A 22,120-nucleotide genomic window follows, 5' to 3' on the forward strand; every position below is an offset into this window, starting at 1 on the left:
GAATTTCGGTATTTTGAAGGTTGTGGCACATTAACCACCGAAATGGCTGAAATTTGTGGTGGAGGGTATAAAAAGTTCGGCCCGGCCGAACTTAACGCTTTTCTTACTTGTTTTATATTTCAATGGAATAAACGATAGCGTAGTGATTAAGTTCATTCATCCCTGCTACAGGAAATCATTTTTGAGAAAAAATGTCAAAAAGTCATAACCCTAGTGTATAATTCTTACCGATGTTGTGGGGTCGACTTGAAGGAGTTCGGGTGGTATACCGTCTTCTCCTGGCGCCTTGTTTCTTTTCAGTTTAATTATGGCTGTTGCAATTTCAGCTATTGTGGGGGCATCAGTATTTATGGAGTTATCCACATTTTGATTTTCATTAACTTGCTGGACCAAGTGGACGGACTCGCTATCATCACCATCGATATTGCTTATTTTTTCAAAATGCTGTTTCCAACGTTTCGTTTGTTCTTCGGCGTTTGTTAATAGTTTACCGTTCGTGTCTCTTATTGGTTGTGAACGGATTTGCGAATTGTTTGTATAGCGTTTTATTATTTTGTAGAGCTCTTTCATGTTGTTTGATCCCGCTGCTGCTTCTGCTTCCTTTGCCATTGTTTCTGCGTAAATCCTTTTGTCGTTTCGCGCCGATCGTTTTACCATTTTTGCCACCGTTTTATATCGGTCCTTCTTCGATACATCACTTAAGGCTTGTTGTTTTATACGATTTCGCTCCTGGTTTAGACTCCAGGTGTCGTCTGAGATCCATTCCTTTCGTTCGCTTTTCTTGGTGTATCCAACGTGAGTTATTGCTATGTTTTTGAACTTGTTGCAGGTTTCTTCCCACGATGTTATATTGTTTGGGGGAGTGTGTGCTCTAAGGTTATTTGCTATCTCTAAGCGTTTTTCTTCATTCTTTAGTAATTTTAAGTCAAATCGCCTTTGTGTACGTTGGGTGTTGTTGTTACGTACACATTTTAGTTTAATTTTGAGGCGTACAGAAATAAAGCCCCAAGAAATAACGCCCCAAACGGGAATGAAAATGGACCCCAATTTTTGGGGGGTTTTTACAATTTGAAAAATTGCCCCAATACAAAAAGGCCCCAAACTAGGAAATTTGGCCCCAAAAAAATATTGCAATTATGCCCCAAAATTTCATTGGGGCCAAAATGCATTTTTGAAATTGGGGTGCATTTGCAAAATGCATTATCACCCCAAACAACGAAAATGCAATTAGGCCCCAAAGTATGCATTTACGCCCCAAACTATTTATTCACTTAAATTTGGGGTGTAAATGAAGCCCTAAATTTGGGGTGTAATTTCAAAAAAGATTTTTAAAGATATTCATTCAATAGTTTGTAATATTTAACTAATTGATGACTGTACTTTTTATGATTGTAATATGTTAAAGCCACCTAGAAACAAGCTCTTATTTTCAAGTGTACTAGCAGGCGTCTATGAATGTGATAAAAATTAAAATTTTAAGTAAAATTAAAGACGATTGCGTAGGAATCGCAAAATCTTTGGGAAGTGGATCGTCGGTATCAAGTACCGTTCATAATGTTTTTCAGAAACATTGTGATAAGTGAGTATTTCTGTACCAATTTCTATATACATATATGTATGTATATATTTTTATAGTTTTCAGCAAGAATCACAAAGTATATATTTTAACAAATTACAAAGAAGTTTGCATCACATCGTTAGCAAAATATTTGTGCCGGCTCCAAAAACTCCCCATCAAATAGTTGAAGCATTCATGCTCGAAAAGGTGTGGACAAATTTCGGTCTGACCAAAAACCAAACAAACCCGAGACAGTCTTTAACAACTCCATATCTCCAAATCAAGTCAAACAGAATTAGAAAGAAATGGAAAGTAGCTGAAGAAAAATATTTTAAAAAAATAATTTAAAAAATCAAACAGAATTAGAAAAGGTTGAGAGTAGCTGAAGAAAAATATATTTAAAAAATCGCGCGATTTTTTAAATATATTTTTCTTCAGCTACTCTCAATTTTTTTTTTAATTCTGTTTAAATTGATTTGGAGAGAAAAATATATTTAGAAAATCGCGCGATTTTTTAAATATATTTTTCTTCAGCTACTCGTGCGATTTTTTAAATATATTTTTTCTCTCCAAATCAAGTCAAACAGAATTAGAAAGAAATGGAGAGAAAAAATATATATAAAAAAACCGCGCGATTTTTTTTAGTATATTTTTTCTCTTCAAGTCAATTTAAACATAATTAGGAGAGTAGCTGAAGAAAAATATATTTAAAAAATCGCGCGATTTTTTTTAAATATATTTTCCTTCCTTCCTCTGTAAAAAAGGAAAAATAAATGCCTTAGCATTTTTAAATAGGATGGAGTTTGAAGAAAACGCTATATGCACAAATATGCTCCCAATGGAAGATGAGGTATATAAATTAAACATTGTTAATAGGTGTATCTTTTTTACTTTCTTAATGTTGCTGAAACATTTTTTCAGCAGCTTTTCATTTACACAACTGTCAAAATCTGCAACATTAGTAATAATTATTACCAATTATTATTACTTATCATATAATTTTTTCAATTCTATGAAATAAGTGTTTACTTTTGCTTATTATTACTAAAAATTATTGTTATTTTGAGTCCTTTAATTTTTTTCGTTTTTTTTTCTTAATAAAGTTTTCGAAATTGCACCCCATTTTTTGATCATATCTTTATAAAAACTTTAGAAAATGCACCCCAATTTCTTGTTTTTGTTAAACACTAAAATATATTTAGGCCCCAAACATGTGCAAAAAGGCCCTAATGAAAAATTCAATTAGGCCCCAATATTATTTAGACCCCAATTTGATTTTCAAATTTTCGATTTACTTGTTGTGAAAACAAGAAAGACTCTTCTGGATTCGTGCAAAGAAATTGTGAATCGCGGTACTTCAAACGACGTTTATAAGATCGTCAAAGACGACGAATCTTGGATATATGCTTAGAAGCTCGAAACAAAACAGAATTTGACCGTTTAGGTCTTTGAAAGCGAGCTAAATCCAACAAAAGTTGTTCAGGTAAGAAGCACATCGAAGCAAACGGTGCTCTGTTTCTTCGGCAAAACTGACCGTGTGGTGACTATACGGCTTGAGAAATGTAGCGATAGTTCCTAGTACACTACAATTATTCTCGATCATGACATCGTGATATTTCACACATCAATTCAAACCAGCGCCTCTTAGACCGGACAAAACGTGGAATTGATAGGTCGTCCGCCGTACATACCTGACTGGAGATCCAATGAGTTCATTTGATTCCAGCATATCAAGAAATTAGGGTTGGTCAACGATTTTCGAAGCTAGAAGATGCTGTTGAAGGGTTTAAAACCCATGATTTGGTGGTGTCTAAATCAGAGTTCAGCAATAGAATTGATCGCATGAAAAATTTATATACCATGCTGGAGACTACTTAAGAAAACAATAAAACTATTTTTGATGGTAAATATTCACATTTTTATTGTTAGGTGGTGTTCTAGGACTCGCCGTTCGGAATCGGCGATAAACTGTAGGTCCTATATCAATGAGCTAATATGAATCGGGGTGCACTCATTGATATTAGAACAATTATAAATTATATTAATTTAAATATTCCAACCAAGTAAGCCAAGTAAAATTGAAGCCAAATCTCTCTACACATTCTCCTCATAATTGCAATAATGAAGTTCAACGTTCGCAACATTTTCACATTATAAATTAAAACGATATCCTTTATTAATACATGGCTCATGGTGTTTGTTAAAAGCATTTGGCATATTGGCTGGGTTGAATGAAGCCAGAAGAAAAAGAAAAAAATTACAAGAATATGTACTACGACGAAGAATCACAATCTCTTATTCACATCTGTTCCTGCAATTAGTCTTAATTCGACTTAATTAAACTAAACCACAAATACGAGCAAAATATATGCAACTCCTTACGCAAGTACATATTAGCAATGAAGTAAAGCAGCTAGCATGCAAACCAGTCTGCCAACCACCACTACCACCACCTCTGCTGATACTTGTGCCTGGCCCATGCAATGCTTTTAAACACTGCCAACAATCGTTGGTAATCTCTACTCTATGCAAACGAATAGTATCATGGAATACGAAGTATGTAACAAATCCTCCTATATTCATGAAAATAAAAGGACATTCTCTCTCTCTGCAACAACACCATCTGAAAGTAGCATATTACAGGGAGAAAGAAATAAGAGGAAGAAAAAATTGAATATTGCAACAGCATTATGTACGAATATACGAATTGTTTGCATTCCAAGAAAAGGTTATACGATTTGTTCCTGATATTAAAATGGACGCAATAGCACTAACAATGGTTCTTCTTCAGATGATAAAAAAGGAAATAAGGGGAAACTAACTAAAACTATCTTATAATATAGATGCTGTGACACAAAGCATCAGTTTGGGTATTTGTATTTGGTCGGAGGTTAAAACATCTGGTCTCCTGCTTCACTCCAGTGAATAAAAGACTTGCTACAATAAGTATAAAAGTACAAAATTCTTTAACATCACCTTTAATTGCGCTCACGCTCCCACTGAAGATAAGGACTAACAGACCAAAGATATAGTTTACGAGTGCACAGTGGTCAATTATAAGAAAAACCTGGTCAAAACTCTAAAAATGAATGGATTTAGATCTAACCTTGGGTTCTTTTGTTTTTCGTGTCTCTGGTTTCATTTTTTACATTTTTGAACCCTCAGACCGTCATTAAAGGGGTCTTTTTCTCCTATAAAATGTGATCGTGATCATCGATTTACTCGTATTAATAAATGCACTTAAAACTAGAAAATAATTTTTCACATTTGAATCTCTCGAATAAAACGCTTGCCGTTTAATATTGTCATAATTTTCAATGCAAATGTAAGCGTTTTATTTGAGAGATTCCATCATAAAAAATTATTTTCTAGTTTTTTTTTAATTATTGTTTTTATTTTTAACTTTTCAGTAATTCAAATTTGTGACCACTGAGAACCACCCAATATTAGGATAGCTAAGGATAAGTTGAGGACTTTGTTCAGATAATCGACTATTGTTTCATCCTTGGATAACATCAAAAATTGTGGTGGTTCCTCCTTGCCTGGATGAGATCGCCATCGATGTGAAACACTTCTCCCACACATACGCATATTTCCACAACATTGAACTGCAGAACTTCTGAGGGCAAGGCGGACGTGCTTACCACTGTACCACGGTGGCTCGAGGCTAATATATCAATATATTGTCGGCTTATATAAACCGTGCACATATTCGGATGTCCGATCATCCATTGTTTTCAACTTACAACTGCCGGTCCCAATGTTGCAGAACATCATATGCTCTGGCCACATTATCCGTTTGTATTCATCGACTACTATTCTGGTCCAAAACATGGACCAATGGGAAGCTTAAATGTAATACAACCGCTAGTTCGGTAAAAAATGTAGCTAACAATTTTAAAATGCCTAAAATCTGGAGGTACCTTTATATAGGGGCTATACTTAAACACGGACCTATGTTGAAAATGTTTGATGGAGTGGTGCTGTGACCGCTGGGAACCTCAAGGGTAAAATAATCACTAGTTTGCGGAAAATGTAGCTAAATCCTAAGAGTACCTCAAAACGGGATGTACCGTTATGTAGGGGCTACATATACTGAAACATGGACCTAAGTTCACATATATGGTGGAGACGTTTTGAGACCATTGGGAACCTGAAATATGAAATTACAGGTGGTTCTGTCAATAATGTAGCTAATATTTTTAAAATACCTAAATCAGGAGGTCCCGTTACTTGGACATGTGTTAACAATTTTTATTATAGAAGTTTCCTAACTTTTCGGAACATCAAATGTCAAATTGCAAGTAGCTCGGTCAGAACTATAAATAAAATTGTCAACATACGGAAAATCGGAGGTACCGTTATGTGGGGGCTTTACCGAAACATGAACCTATATTAACAATTTTTGGTGGAGAAGAGTTGGGACAGTTCAGAACCTAAAATGTCAAATTACAGGTAGATCGGTTAAAAATGTAGCTAAATATCTCAAAATATCGAAAATCTGAGGTACCATTTTGTGGGGGCTATGTCAAAACATGGGCCTATCTTGAGAGTTTTTGGTGTAGTAGTTTTGTTATCACTGGGAACCTTAACTGACAAATGACCGGTAGTTCGGTCAATAATGTAGATTGTATCTTCAAAATACCTAATGTCGAAACATGAACTATGTTTAAAAGTTTTGGTGGATAAGTTTTGGACCACTGGGAATATAAAAATCAAATTATAGTTTAAAAAGTCAAATTATAGGTAGTTCGGTCAAAACATAAAATCGGGATGTACCGTTTTTTGGGGGCTATATAACATTAAAATTACTCTGGGCGATTTTAATGCCAAAATTGGAAAGGAGAATATCTTTGGCCCAACAGTCGGGAATTTCAGTCTCCACAGTGAAACATCTGACAATGGTATGAGGGTGATAGACTTTGTAGCTGCAAAAAACATGGTAGTTAGCAGTACCAGATTTAACATCTCAATATTCATAAGGGCACCTGACTGTCTCCGGATCAAAGAACAAGTAATCAAATTGATCATGTTGTGATAGATGGAAGACATTCATCGAGCGTGTTGGATGTACGATCGTTCAGAGGCGCAAACATTGATTTGGACCACTACCTTGTTGCAGCGAAGGTACGTACCCGTCTAAACGTTGCAAATAAAGCACGAACAGACACAACGCGGAAGTTGGACATCGAAAGGCTGCAATTGCTTAATGAGAGCACTCCTTGTCTCGATAACATAACAACACAATGGCAAAATATTGCCCACTACATGAAAACAGCCACAAAATCCATACTTGGATACCAGAGACCTCCGCAAAGGAATTAATGGTATGACCAGGAGTGTCGTGCTGCTACCGAAGAGAAAAAAGCGGCATATAGAGCTACTTTACAATTAGTAGCAACGCGTAGCGCACGAGAGAGATATCGGGAGAAAAGGAGAGAAGAGAAACGTATTCTCCGTAAGAAAAAGGGAGAAACGGAAAAGCGGGAGTGTGAACAAATCGAGATGTACAGGAGGCAGAATGAAGTGCGAAAATTCTGCCACAGAGTGAAACATCAAACAGATGGCTTTGGTACAGGCACATCAATCAACATCAATCTGGCAAGTCCACCATTGACCAGATATTTACCCTGCGGCAAATCCTGGAGAAGACCCAAGAGATGCAGATTGACACACATCACCTTTTTGTCGATTATAAAGCAGCATTCGACAGTCCCCTGCGATCAAAGGTATTCCATGCAATGTCTGAATTTGGTATCCCCGTAATGCTCATCCGGCTTTGCAAGATGACTTTAACTGATACTAGGTCCTCAGTTAAAATTGGAAAGAACCTTTTCGAACATTTCAGTACCAAAAGAGGTTTCAGAGTAGGAGACAGCCTTTCGGGTGACCTATTCAACATTTTGCTGGAAAAGGTAATACGAGATGCAAATGTCAAAAGAAATGGCACGATGATGACATAGACATCATGGGACGATCAGTAAAAGAAGTAACTGATAACTTTATGAAGGTCGAAGCAGAATCTGCGAAAATGGGTCTGGCGGTAAACGGCGAAAAGCCCAAATTGATGGTATCGACGCGCAAAGCGTCCATAGAGCTCGGACCAACTGTGGAATTTGGTACCTATAATTTTGAGGTAGTTAAAGACTTCGTCTACCTCGGCACTGCCATAAACACAACAAACAACATCAGTTGCGAAATAAGAAGAAGAATTGTATTGGCCAACACATGCTACATTGGCTTAAGTAAGCAGTTTAAAAACAAAGCCACATCTTGTCAAACAAAAACAACGCTTTACAAGACACTGCACGTTGGTCCCAAATGCGAATTCTTTGGCCAAAAGTCATCTTTTTGACATTCTTCTTTTTTGTTTTTTTTTCTTCACAATATAGAAGTAAACACTCCAAAACAACAATAACATTGATTGTTTATTCCAAATTTGCATATACCGTTAGACGAGAAAGTGTCAAAATTGAAATTTGTATACTCTGTTCGAGTTGAGTGCGCAATATTTAGTCATCATTTGTGGGTTATAAAATCGAAGTAAGAAACATGTAAAAAGTAAAACTCAAATATGGAGAAGAAAGATGAAAGCAAGTAGATTAATTTTCCAAAAAGAACAGAAAAAAAATTCGGTCTAGGAACAAAGTTATCAACATATTTCTGGAACCCTCTTAAATTATATTTTTTTTTTTTCAATTTTAAAATTGTTCTGGGTCGAAATAATTTTGGTCGCTAGTGGTCGCTGCCAGAAAAAAAATCAAAATTACTTTGATGTGTATACTTTAATAAAAAAATCATTTGAAGGTGCGATTCGTTGCGATAAATGAAGTATAATTTCCGGCTACATCAAATTTCGAAATATTTCATATTCTAAGAAACACAATTTTGAACCGATTTGCCTGAAATTTTGGTATTTTTATTTTGAATGTCCAGATAAAATTTCAACCAAAAATTTTTGACATAGGTCTACGTTGGAGTATAGCTCCCATATAAGTGTACCCTCAATTTAAGATAATTGAACAATTTTAGCCATATTTTCAAGCCGATTTCGCTGTAATTTTACATTTTGATTTCTTAGAAGATGCAAACCCTTCGTACTAAAAATTATAAACATCGGTTGAAGTTTTAGTTTAGACCCCATACAAAGGGGTCACCCTGTCTAATGTATTTTAACGGTCTGTGGAAATTTAGGGTGAAAATGATTCTGTATTAATATTTTTTCACAGTAATTAAAAATAAAACTAAATATCAACACAAAAAGGACGTACAAATACTTTTGGCCAGAAAAAATCGATTTCGGACCAGTGTGCACTGATACAATCCCTGCTAATATATGGCATCGAAGTCTGGTACTTGCGCAAGCAGATAAGGCAGTGAGAAAAATTATTCAAAAGATCTGCGGTCCAATCTGCGTTGACGGTGAATATCGACATCGTAGGAACAAACTATGTAGCTGTAGCTGCTATACAACGACATCATAATAGTTAAACGCATCGAGATACAACGATTGCGTTGGCTAGGCCATACCATAAGAATGAGCGATGACGAACACGCTAAAAAGGCGTATAAACACGTCCCACATGGTGGTGCACGCAGAACTGGCAGGTCAAGGCTTCGATGGAGCAAATAAGTGGAAAAAGATATGACAAGGCGCGGTATTCCTAAAAGCAAGCCACAAACAGAGAGAATTTGAGATCTTTTTATACCCTGAGCATTTATGCTAACGAGGGTATATGAAGAAAAGACAAAATTTTTTAGTTTTCCATAAAAAAAAATTTAAAAAATTTTTTTTAAGCTACATGAAAGATTTTTGGTGCATAGATTGGGAAAAAAATCCCATTCTTAAATCTGTTCGAGATACTAATTTTGGTTGTTGCGCGCAAAAGTTATGGCGGCTTCAATTCTGATAAAAAGAAAAAAATCTTTAAAAAACTCGAATCATTATACTGAGAAACTCTCTTAATTAGTGGCTCTCTACATACTATATGTTTACTGAGGTCCCATAACTTTAGTGAAAAAGTTGTAAATTTTCGCGGAAATTAGGAAAGCATTCAAAACAATTGGTAGCTTACAACTTGTTTTAATAAAATTCAAGCTGTTTATGCATCTGAAAAATATATAAAAAATATGTACGTAATCTAAACACCGCGAAGATTCAAATGAAACTAAATCTATACAAATCCGTTTAGTGGTTTTCATATTATAGCGAAAACAAAAAAATATATTGAGGAAATTTATAAAATTTTTGTAAGAGAAAATATTTATTAAAATTTATTTTGTGAGTTAGTTGAACAAAATGTAAGAAAAATAGGTCGGAGTTTTTCTTCTATTTTAGTTAAATTTCACGCAATAAATCACATTTTTTATTCTAATCACTTCTCGGTAACACGCTAACATCTAGCAGAAGATATGGATATCTTTCAAATAAATGTTGGGTTCCTTTAAATGGGGTATAATCTTGAAATAAAATTGTATCGGGTAATGTTCATTTTGAAATGCGTGTAAATCGCGAAATCCTCAAAATCACTTGATGCGCATGCGGTTTACCAATACAGCGAATTCTTCTCTTTTAATTTGTACACATTTGCCAGGATTTACTTTGGCCGCTAAGATGTAGCATCGTCTGCAGTTTAGTGTGCAACAAACTGTATAACGCTTATATATTGCACAAAGTGCATACACTTTTTATGCGCATCCGATTTCACTATCAACCGTGAAAAAATACATCGATCTAAACATATTTCAATAAAATCCATCAAGAACCGTGGATGTAGCATCACACAGTATTTTTTGGATAAATCGGATACAGCTACCATGCCACTAAATTTTTCAAACCGCTGTTTTCGCACAAACGCGAGTGATGATTCACTTTCTTCATTGAAATGGAAACGATCCACATAAAACGCGAATTAGTCAGCGATATTTTGAAAAACATTTTTCGCAAATTTTTCAATTTTTGCAGTAGCCATTTCCGCCGTTCTAGTAGATGGATTTTTACGATCTGTGATTCATATGATCCGGCTCGTCGAAAAACTAAAATATCGCGGGGTACCAGCACACTCAAAACAATATTGTAAATACTGTAACCAAAAAATAGGTTTTTTAGAAAAAATATCACACTAAATTTTGGCCTTTGGCAGTAGATTACTCTGCTGTTGTGTGGGCTACATACTCAATATACATATCAGATTATGCGAAATCGCGAGTTCTTTAATCCTATAATTGGTTTTTCGAAATATCCGAATGCGCGTCCCAGTTACATAAAAAATACAAAAAACACCTGAAATCCGGCTTCAAAATGTCAGCATCCATAAAAGGTGGATGCAGTGGAAATTTTGGAAAGTGATACATTAGAAGTGTAATCTTCATTTTGTATTCTCCTACTTTTACTTTGGACAGATGTCCGTCATTTGAATGGTTTAATCAGAAATCGAATAGCAATGTAAAAAACCTGTTTCGCTTCAACGTGTTTTCCCTATGTTTTTTCCTTTACGCGGTCGTAACTACCACGTAAATTAATTTTTTTTGCTAAATTTTTGAGCTTTGTACAAAAACATCTAAATTAATCCAGCAATAGTCATAGTTACCGGTAAACAACAATAGTTCGCGTATTATAATTGTGCCAACCTTGGCTTCATGGAAACTAAAAAATTTTGACTTTTCCTCATATACACTTTCATACGGGCAAAATGTGCCTCATCGAAATAATGGTTGGGGTCTAACCAAGTATATTTGGACGAAATGTGTTTCAGACAATTTGGAGTCAATTGAGCAATGTCCGTCCGTCTGTCGGTCTGTCTGGCTGGAGCGCACGATAACTCTCGAACGGATAAACCGATCCGGTTCAAATTTTGGCTTTCGTAATATTTTGTCCAAAATTTAGTTGAAGTTCGAAGATGATCTATATCGGTCCATTCCTTCCGGTACCTCCCCCACAAAAGTTCGAAAATGTTCGGAAAATTTGTGGGCACGATAACTCTTGAAGGGAGTAACCGATTTGGTTCATACTTTGCCCATCGTGAAATGTGTTCCAGACTTAGATAAGGTTTCAATATGGACTCAATCGGTGCACTCCTTCGGTTACCTCCCACACAAAATTTCGGAAAAGTTCAGTTTAGAGCCATTCCTCGAATCGCTTTTATTTTTGTTGTAGCAACTTGTATTCACTGCCCTCCATACGACGGTACAAGTTTCATCAGGGCAAGTCCATACTTCCTGAGAAAATAGCCTGAAAGATGCAAAAAACCCCTACGACACCGTGTGAGGTGGTTGGAGTGCAAGATAACTCTAGAACGGATCTGCCGATTCGGTCCAAAATTTGGTCTTAGTAATATTTTGTCCAAACACAGTTTATGTTTGAAGAAAAGCCATATCGGTCCACTCCTTCAGGTACCTCCCCCACAAAAATTCAAAAATGTTCGGAAAATTTCTTCATACGGTAACTCTTGAAGGGAGTGGCCGAATTGGTCCATACTTTACACATCCTAAAATATCTAATAGATATACATATATCAGGTTCAAATATGGGCTATATTTGTCCAATTCATCCGGTACCTCCCACACAAAATTTCGGATAAGTTCACTTTAAGACATGCTCTCGAATCACTTTGATTTTAGTTGAAGCAACTTGCATTTGCTGCCTCAATTACGATGGTAAAAGTTTTTTCAGGGGCAAGTCCATACTTCTTGAGTAAACATCCCGATGGGTGTAAAAACCCCCCAATGCACCATATGTAGTGGCTGGAGATCCACTTCCATAATGGTCAATATAGATCCATTCATTTTAGTATCTCCTCCGCAAAACTTTTGATCTCTAATCCTAATGAAAATTTTTGTCGGTTCAAATTCCCAAAATTTTTGAAAACCCCTTAATACATACGTTTTTTTGGGAAAAATTGTTTAAATATATACATGCTGAGGGTATATCTCTGTCGGCAAAGCCGACTGATACTTTTTTACTTGTTTATCTTACCACCAACGCAGCTTCCACGAAACATATTTGGTATGGTCCATATTATGAGATCGTGGCTAAAACATTTCAATTAATATAAATATATTCATATTTTATAAATATATTAACAGTTCGCGACTTATTAAATGGTGAACCTCAACTTCAACGATTGTAAAACTTTTTGAATATTACCATATATACTAGTTACCAAGCTTTGCCTTCGTCTGCCACAAAAACAACATCCTAACATGCCTGAAGATCGGCCTAACCACCCGTGAAACGTAGCATAATGGTTGGATGCGTGAGACTTCGGTAGACTCCTTATTTTCAATGTATCTCTTAGGTCTAAACAGCTCAACTGAAAATTAATTAAATTAAAGAAACTCGGATTCATCGATTGTAAAACATTTTTGGTTTTTTTTTCCATATGTAGTTGATAGGATGACGGCCCGCGGCCAAGTTGATAGGGTCAATTCGGTTTGCAGAACCGGCCGTTATCGCAGTTTTCCGCAGCTTGTTTTTTTATTTGTACGTTTAGGATAAAAAATTCGTCACCCAGTAACTGTTTGATGAATACTTTAACGGGTCTCGGTGGTAGCTCCCCTCGTAACAGTCCCTATTGAGAATTAAAGGGGGAACAAATGTAACGTTATCACATTAACAGCAATTAATTCCGTTGCTTATTTTTCTCCACATATTCTTTTTTATTTAGAATTCGTACCCACTCACAGTTTATGTACAACAATGTACAGCATAATTAAGAATAATCTACTTCGTAATAAACCATATCACTTATTTAATAATCTATCTATTATCCTTTGATGTTATAAGTAAAGCAGAAACAAAGAAAAAAAAAACATAACATCAACGACAACACCACCATCAAAGACAAACATCGTCGCAACATTCGGCATAGAGCACAGCGAGAGAGAGAGAGAGACAAGGAGAAAATGGAAGAATACTGCAGCAAATTAAATTGCATTTGATACCGCAAAAATATTGCTTTCGAGGTTTTTGGCAACATATGCTAAATATGCTCCCAATTTTTCTAGTAGTACTCCAACTTCTTTCCTCCTCGCTTCATTATGAACAGCAACATTTATGTTGGAATGAAAGAATTTGAAAAATTAAACAAACAAAAAAGATGATGGCTTGCATAAAAGAATTGCACAAAATATCCACCATGTACTCGTATGTACATTTTGTATTAAGAAATTAGAAAATTAATGGATTTTTTTCAGTTTTATTTTTTGGATTATATTACAAAACTTCATATCTTGTGGTCATCATGCATACATAATGCAGTACTGGACACAAAAAATGAGTCAATTTTGACATATAATAAGAATTTAATTATATTTGAAATGGGAATGTTTATGTAATGGCGAATAATTATTACAGGGTAAATCAAAGCGTTCAGAATTTACATGAAATTTTAGACCACCTACAGTTTAATATTGATGACAATGTGGATTGTCAAATATGTAATATTTAGTCAATTTATGACAATATGTACCTCATATGAACAGTGGTTGCGACCACATACAATGAGTAAATTAATAACAAGAATAAATAACAACACAATTAGAAGAATAAGAATTATTATTGGTTATTGTTTGAAAAAATAGAGGAAAAACTGCACAATTGTCACTGTGTTTGTCAAAAAGGAGTAATGAACAATTTTTTCTCAGTGACTTTTGAAATATTCTTTTTTACCTTACTACATTTTAGTATGCTTTTTAATAATTTTAATATAGGATTATTTGTCCCGATTTTGGAGTAATGAATTTCTCAATGTTTTGTATAATGTAATCATATCTTTTGGCCTAAAGGCTTTGTTTACATGAAATAATCTTTATATATAAAACTCAATTGTCGTTTGTTGGTAATTGAATCAGTTGAAAACGGCTGGAGCGATTTGGATAATATTTTGTGGAAATGTTAGTCATAGTCCTGTTTAGGTTTTTATGCAAAGAAAAATTGGCCACGCCCACTTTTCCGCCCACTTTTATAAATATGTTATATCTACGAAACTACTCAACAGATTGAAATTTTGAAATTTCAATTTGAAATTTTCAGGGAACGTAGAGTGATGGCCCCCTGTTGAAAAATGCAATATTTGCAACAATTACAAATGTATCGCTTTGAAAATTAATTTCCGAGTCAATGGCGATTGTGTCTCCGACCTTACGTGCTTATTTGGGGCATTAAGACTGGACAACGCCCACTTTTTTAAATATGTTATATCTACGAAACTACTGAATAGATTTTCATGAAACTTTCAGCGAATGTACAGGGTTGGTCCCCGATAAAAATAGGCTACATATTTTTTGACTTTCGGATCGGGCGGGTACTTCCCCTATGCCCTATTTTTGTAAAAATGCAATATTTGCAACAAATACGAATGTATCGGCTTCGGAACTTATTTGCGAGTCAATGGCGATTGTGTCTCCAACCTTACGTACTTATTTTGGGACTTAAGATTCGACCACGCTCACATTCTAATTAGGTTATATCTACAAAACTACTGAAGGGATTTCCAAAAACCCAGCCTTATCTCACCACTACACACCGACAGCAACCCACAGTTAAAATTTCAGCTTTCTAGGTTCAGCGGTTTCGTCTGGGCGATGATATGTCAGTCACTCACTCACTCACTCACTAAGCTCTTTTATATATATAGATACCCATTCCTTTCTAAAAAATCCGTATGTTCATGTATTTCGGTACATTTCGTACAAGTTACTACCTATGTATGAAATACGGATGGCTATTATGATTATGATGTTTACAACCTGATATTCCTGTATCATATTTTGAAGGGTTTTTATATCTACATCTATATAAATAAAAATCAAATGTCGTTCGTTGGTAATGACATCAGTTGAGAACGGCTGCACCGATTTCGATAATTCTTTCTGTATAATGTACGCCATAACCCGACTTGGGTTTTTATGCAAAGAAAAGAAACCTCCCCCATGCCCTATTTTTATAAAACCCCTATTTTATCACGCCCACTTTTTAAATACCAAATCTACTGAACCGATTTTCCTGAAAATTTCAGATAATGTACAGGGAGGACCCGTCGTTAAAATAGCCTATATTTCGGAGGGGTTTGGTACCTCCACTATGTCTGATTTAATAAAATTGCTATTTTAGCAAAAACAAGTAAGAAAAGTCTATAGTCGGACGGAGCCGACCATGGGATACCCTATACCACTATCCCTGGACAATCGCTCACCACGGAACTTCTTTTCAATGATTGTGAAAATTTAATTATCAAATATCAGAGATGTAATGTATAATACTTATGACCAAAACCAAAAAGACATTTTTGTAGGAGGAAAGGAAAATTTAGTTCACACAAACTAAAATGTAATGAAACCCACATATGTAGTACTACTACTTCCGTTGTTTAACCGCTACGTTATTGAAATTTTTACCAATTTCACACAAAAGTTTCAGTCCATTTAACCCGCTAAGTACTATCTGATCTTCACGTTGGTTTGTACGCTTCTTCTTCATCATAAACTCAAACTTTGTTTAAAATTTTGCGCGTTATTATTTGGTTAAAATTTTGTTTTTGGTCCATTTCATCCCCTGAACATTTCACGATCATCACCAAAAACTAATCATTTCTATTCTGGCCCGAACCCAATCTCCTTAAAAAAGTTGTTACAATCGGTCCATAATTGCGGCCTTAAGCTTGTTTACAATTTTTAATGATCGGACACATATCGCTAAATCGCTTTATCTCGTCGAGATATGAATTTTGGCATAACAAATAAGGGGTCTAGGACGAATATTTCGTGGTGTTACATAAACTTTTGGAGAGACAATATGTAGCATGGTATAAAAATGTGGTTCTCTACACAGAACCCATTATATATTAGGCAGTAGGCCCGTTATCTAGCAAACACTTTATTCCCATTTACATCAGTAGTGCGATTCTCTAACTCATTTTTTGAGTTACCGACAAAAATCGGTAAAATTAAAACGCAAAATTATGAATGAAAAATTCAAATAAAAGTTGATACCACTTTTGCTATCGGTAGAACTTTGCGACTACTTTTTACTCGTCGATAACTTACCGAAAAACATCGTTAATTACCGAAATTATAAGCACTTTAATCTTAACGACATTTGTCGGTAACTCAAAAAATGAGTTAGAGAATCCCACTACAGAGGAAATGTCAGTAGTTTTTTTTTCATATGTAGGCTACTTTGCGAAATATATATTTCCTCAAGGAACTAAAATATCGACCACAAATAAAATGTTTATATTTTTCATACAAAAGTTCACCCGCTAAAGAATATCAGATCATCATTCAAACTTGTAGGCATCTTTTTCGACCTATACTCTTACCCGGTGCAAAATTTCGTGACTATTGATGTATAATTGCGACTTCTAGCGAGTTTATTATTACACTACAAACAAATAACGGGATATATTAGGCTGTAACTCTGTTATCTGATCATGCATACCAACATAATTGGCATCAAATGAAAGGTCAAGCGTTCCATTTTCAAGTATATTTCACTTGTCCGGAATGTCACTTCAAGGAATTAAGATATAAGCTGTATATTAACATTTTTCACAATTTGCACACAAAAGTTTTGGTCCATTTAACCCTCTAAATATTATCCGATCGCCATCTCAAATTGCAAGCTTCTCCTTTGTGATATACTCTTACCTTATTTAAAATTACGCGTTGATCGGACTATTATTGAGACCTACAGAGCCACTACAAAATTGGATAAATATTATGTTTTTGGTCCATTTCACCCGCTAAATATTTCACGATCATCACCAATAAGAATAGGGATCTGTTCTGATCTGAACCCGACGTCCATACAAAATGTCGTGACGATCGGTCCATAATTGCGTGTTTACAATTTATAATGGACAGACGGACGGACTGACGGACGGACACACATCTCAAATTCGCTTTATCTCGTCGAGATATGAAGAATGGTATACCACATTGGGGGTCTCCGACGAATATTTCGCGGTGTTACATGAATTTTTACCAAAACAAACTTATAATACCCTTTTCCACATTGTGGTATAGGGTATAATGAAACGAGCGATTGAATTAATTCTTCCGAACAACCAATCTCTTAACCACCCCGTTCCGAACCACTCTGCTGCAGACTTGCACTCTCCGAACAACCCCGCCCCGAACTTCCACCTTGCGATCCACCCTGCTTCGACTTTCCACCCTGCTGCGGACTTCCACCCTCCGATTCGCCATGTTCCGAACTTCCACCCTCCGAACCAACCCGCATTGAACTTTCACCCTCCGATCCACCCCGCTCCGAACTTCTACATATCGAACCACTCTGCAACGAACCACCCTGCTCCGAACTTCCACCCTTCGATTCTCCGACCCTAGGTACTAATTTGGGACCTTAAGACCCGACCACGCCCAATTTCTATCTCTGAAACTTCTGAGCCGGGTTTCCTACACATTTCAGAGAAATGTATCGGGATAATCCTGGTGAAAATAGGCTGCATATATGTCCCCTGGTGCTTGGTGAAAATAAACTATATATTTTGTGGAATTTCGGCGGAGCGTGGTTCGAAAATGTATTCAATAGACAATGGTGGTTGTGTCTCCGACCCGAGGGACTTATTTGTGGCTTCAAAACTTCTAAACCGATTTCAATGTAATTTTCAGATGATGTAGAGGGATGGTCCTTGTGGAAAAATGCTATAAATTTTGTTAAATTTCGGAGGTGAGGGTTATACTCTACATCCTATTTATACCCTACACCACACTGTGGTAAGGGGTATTATGTCTTTGTGCATTTTTATGTAACATACAAAAGGAAACGAAATAGACCCATAGTTCCTTTTGGGGATATACATATAATCACTTTCTGAGTCGATTTATGTCCAACGTACAGGTCGCATTTTTTGTCCGATTCAGCTGAAAATTGGGAACTACAATTTGTTTAGCCATAGGAAGAACGCTGTTGCTTTTGGTGAAAATCGGTTCAGATTTGGATATAGCTCCCATATATATTTTCGCCCGATTTCCCGTATTTGCTGCACCAAACACGCTATATTCGTCCAATTTTGATGAAATTTTGAATGTGTGACTGAATTCGGTCTACAAATAAGTGTGCCAAATGATATCGAAATCGGTTCAGATGTGGATATAGCTCTCATATATATTTTCGGCCGATTTCACGTATTTGCTGCACAAAACACGCTATATTCGTCCGATTTTGATGAAATTTTGAATGTTTGACTGAACTTAGTCTAGAAATAAATGTGCCAAATTATATCGAAATCGGTTTAGATTTGGATATAGCTCCTATATATATGTTCGCCCGATTTCACGAATTTGCTGCACCAAACACGCTATATACGTCCGATTTCGATGAAATTTGGAATGTGTGACTGAATTTAGTCTAGAAATAAATGTGCCGAATTATATCGAAATCAGTTCAGATTTGGATATAGCTCCCATATATTTTTTCGCCCGATTTCACGTATTTGCTGCACAAAACACGCTATATTCGTCCAATTTTGATAAAATTTTGAATGTGTGACTGAATTCGGTCTACAAATAAGTGTGCTAAATTATATCAAAATCGGTCCAGATTTGGATATAGCTCCCATATATATTTTCGGCCGATTTCACGTATTTTCTGTACCAAACACGCTATATATTTCCGATTTCGATGACATTTGAAATGTGTGACTGAATTCGGTCTAGAAATAAATGTGCCAAATTATATCGAAATCGGTTCAGATTGGGATATAGCTCCCATACATATTTTCGGCCGATTTCGCGTATTGGCTGCTCCAAACACGCTATAAAAGTCCGATTTCAATAATATTTTGAATGTGTGACTGAATTCGGTCTGGAAATAAATGTGCCAAATTATATCGAAATAGGTTAAGATCTGGATATATGTAGCTCCGATTTATATTTTACTTATTCACAGTGGTGTAGGGTATCATATAGTCGGCCCCGCCCGACTTTGATCCTCTCCTTACTGGTTTTTAAATGCGCTATATATGTAAAATGTACAAACCATAAGACCCGACCACTCCTACTTTCTTAAATATGTTACAAATCAATGGAAATACCAGATGTGATACATAGCGAAGCTTTGGTCTTATTGGAAAACAAGTATTTAAATTAGAAGGCAACATATCGATAGCTATAGCTTCATCAGGTATATAAGATGTACATTATAAGAAGGTGGAAGGACGACACGGTTGGCCCTTAAGCCACTGAACATTCATGTGAATGAAGGGCACATATGCAATATTAACCAGTAAGGAAAGGATCAAAGTCGGGCGGGGCCGATTATATGATACCCTACACCATATACATATAAATCGGAGCTATATTCAGATCTTAACCGATTTTGATATAATTTGGCACATTTATTTCCAGACCGAATTCAGTCACACATTCCAAATATCATTGAAATCGGACTTATATATCGTGTTTGGAGCAGAAGATACAGGAAATCGGCCGAAAATATATATGGGTGCTATATCCAAATCTGAACCGATTTCTATATAATTTAACACATTTATTTTGTAGCATACAACGAAGGCATATTGAGGCTGGTGTAGGTTTTCAACTTTAACTGAACAGTCGCACGCATTTACACGGCCTTGGAGCTCGTCGGTGGGATGGGTTCGGAAGACTGCCAAGCTGAAATTTGCCACTGTGCTACTATAAATACATATTTTTATCATGCGTGCACTAACATTTTCTTTTGAGTGTAGTCCAAGATAGGGACATAGTACAGTAAGATCAGTATAGAACGAGCTTGAAACTGAAGTCTAGAAAACATTTGGAACAAGAGAAAGAAGTGTAGATAAAATAAAAATTTTTTAAACGATACAGAGCGACAGATGTTGATGTGCTCTACTGCCCACCCAACCGTGGTCACAGCGGTGAAAGAAACCCATTACAATTTTACAACGAGAAGCTGTAACCCCAAATATATTTTAGCAAGCTCTTGCACCAGGAGCGAATCAAACAGTCATGTTATGTCTACTCGGAATTCATTGTGATATTTATTCTCATGTAAATTGATTGATTAACACAAACATTAAGGATAGAAAGCAAAAGTTGTGAAAATGGGGTGTCACCCAAATAAAATTCGACATATAAATTTGATAAATATTCAACAGAATTATAGATTAAGAATAGCAACAATGATCAATCAGAAAATTTGACAAAGGCATGGTATAAATAACAATTCATTAGATGCTAATATAATAAACTTATCCTATAATAATCTGAGTCAGCAAACAGTTCCCAATGGTATAACAATTTATTATAGAAAAATGGCAACAATTAAGATGATTTCTTTACAATGAGCACTGAACATGATAAATGTAGTGAAACTCATTGGGTATTGTATGTGACACCTTTAGTTCATGGAATCAGTAGAAATACTTAATATAATATTTTGCAAAAGTTCGAGTGAATGTTTTAATTTTTTTTTCTTAATTTTCAATATTGAACATAGGATAAACTATTGATCAAATTTAGCAACAATATTTTCCAAGAGCAATAAATTATTGACTGAAACAAACAAATGAATTTGATATGATTTCGGGGTCAATGCCCTCTTTTGCAAACATCTGATCATTCCTTTTTTCCTTTTCAACACTAATTGAGATTTCATTTTATTAAAAATCAATAACCAAAACAAAATGAAAACACTTACATTGATTTAATTCTCGGCTTCTCGCAGAAAGTACTTTCGGTGAGTGGCGCTCTGTGAACAGGTGCTGGCAAATATTTATGATGTGTTGGTGAGAGCTTGATAATGTTAATGTGCTGCTAAAAATGAACAATTATGTATAAGAGACGTGTTGCTGGAATGTTTCGGAGATATTTGGATCTTTACATATAGTATTCTGTAAGCGACTTTTTGTCCCATCAGAGGTTTTCTCTCACATTACACATGCATTTATAAGGAACGACAAATGAACAATTCGTAATGATCATTATGTTAAAGAATGACGTAATTGATTTAAGGGCGTGTTCAATATAGATGACAACCTTTGGTGAAACAAAAAACTGTACCACTTTTGAAATAGTCAAATATCATATTTCGAATGTAGAATTAACGATTCAATGGCAATAAATATTCAATTCAAATAATATCACTCGAATTTATGCCTTAAAAGTGCAACATATTACTATATTCTTTTAATATTTTATAATTATTAGGTTTACTCAATGGCTATGATTTTTTTTTGTATTTTTCTTGCGTTTACCCCTCATTTAGAGGCACACTTCTGACGATTGATTTTCTGTGTTTTTTTTTTTAAGTATTGACACAAGGTCTTAAACACGCGATTAAATAAATATTAACCATACCACACATTTTGAAAGCACCAACGATTTTGCTGGTTTCACAAGGCAAGAATCGGCTGTTTTTATAAACGAGAAATTTAACAATTCTTTCGATTTATAAAATGTGTTCTTCGGACTAAATTTTGCACGCCACGTTTTTGATCTCTCGTTCTACTGACAGACTGCAATGGGTATTTGATGAAATAGATTTAATTGATGTGTACTGTGTGTAGGCAGAATAAAAATCAGGTTTAGAGAACA

General features: G+C 35.4%; 1 protein-coding gene across 1 annotated transcript; it reads right to left on the minus strand.

Moving 5' to 3' along the window:
• Positions 1 to 210: 210 nt before the first annotated feature.
• Positions 211 to 609, minus strand: LOC141398411 (uncharacterized). Its single transcript, XM_073975696.1, has one exon. It carries the CDS (start codon positions 607 to 609, stop codon positions 211 to 213), a length of 399 nt encoding a protein of 132 aa, XP_073831797.1.
• Between the last annotated feature and the right edge of the window lie 21,511 nt (positions 610 to 22,120).

The sequence above is a fragment of the Musca autumnalis genome, unplaced genomic scaffold (genome assembly GCF_047663935.1).
Source record: "Musca autumnalis isolate F117 unplaced genomic scaffold, ASM4766393v1 scaffold_3, whole genome shotgun sequence".
In the NCBI taxonomy this organism is placed as follows: domain Eukaryota; kingdom Metazoa; phylum Arthropoda; class Insecta; order Diptera; family Muscidae; genus Musca; species Musca autumnalis.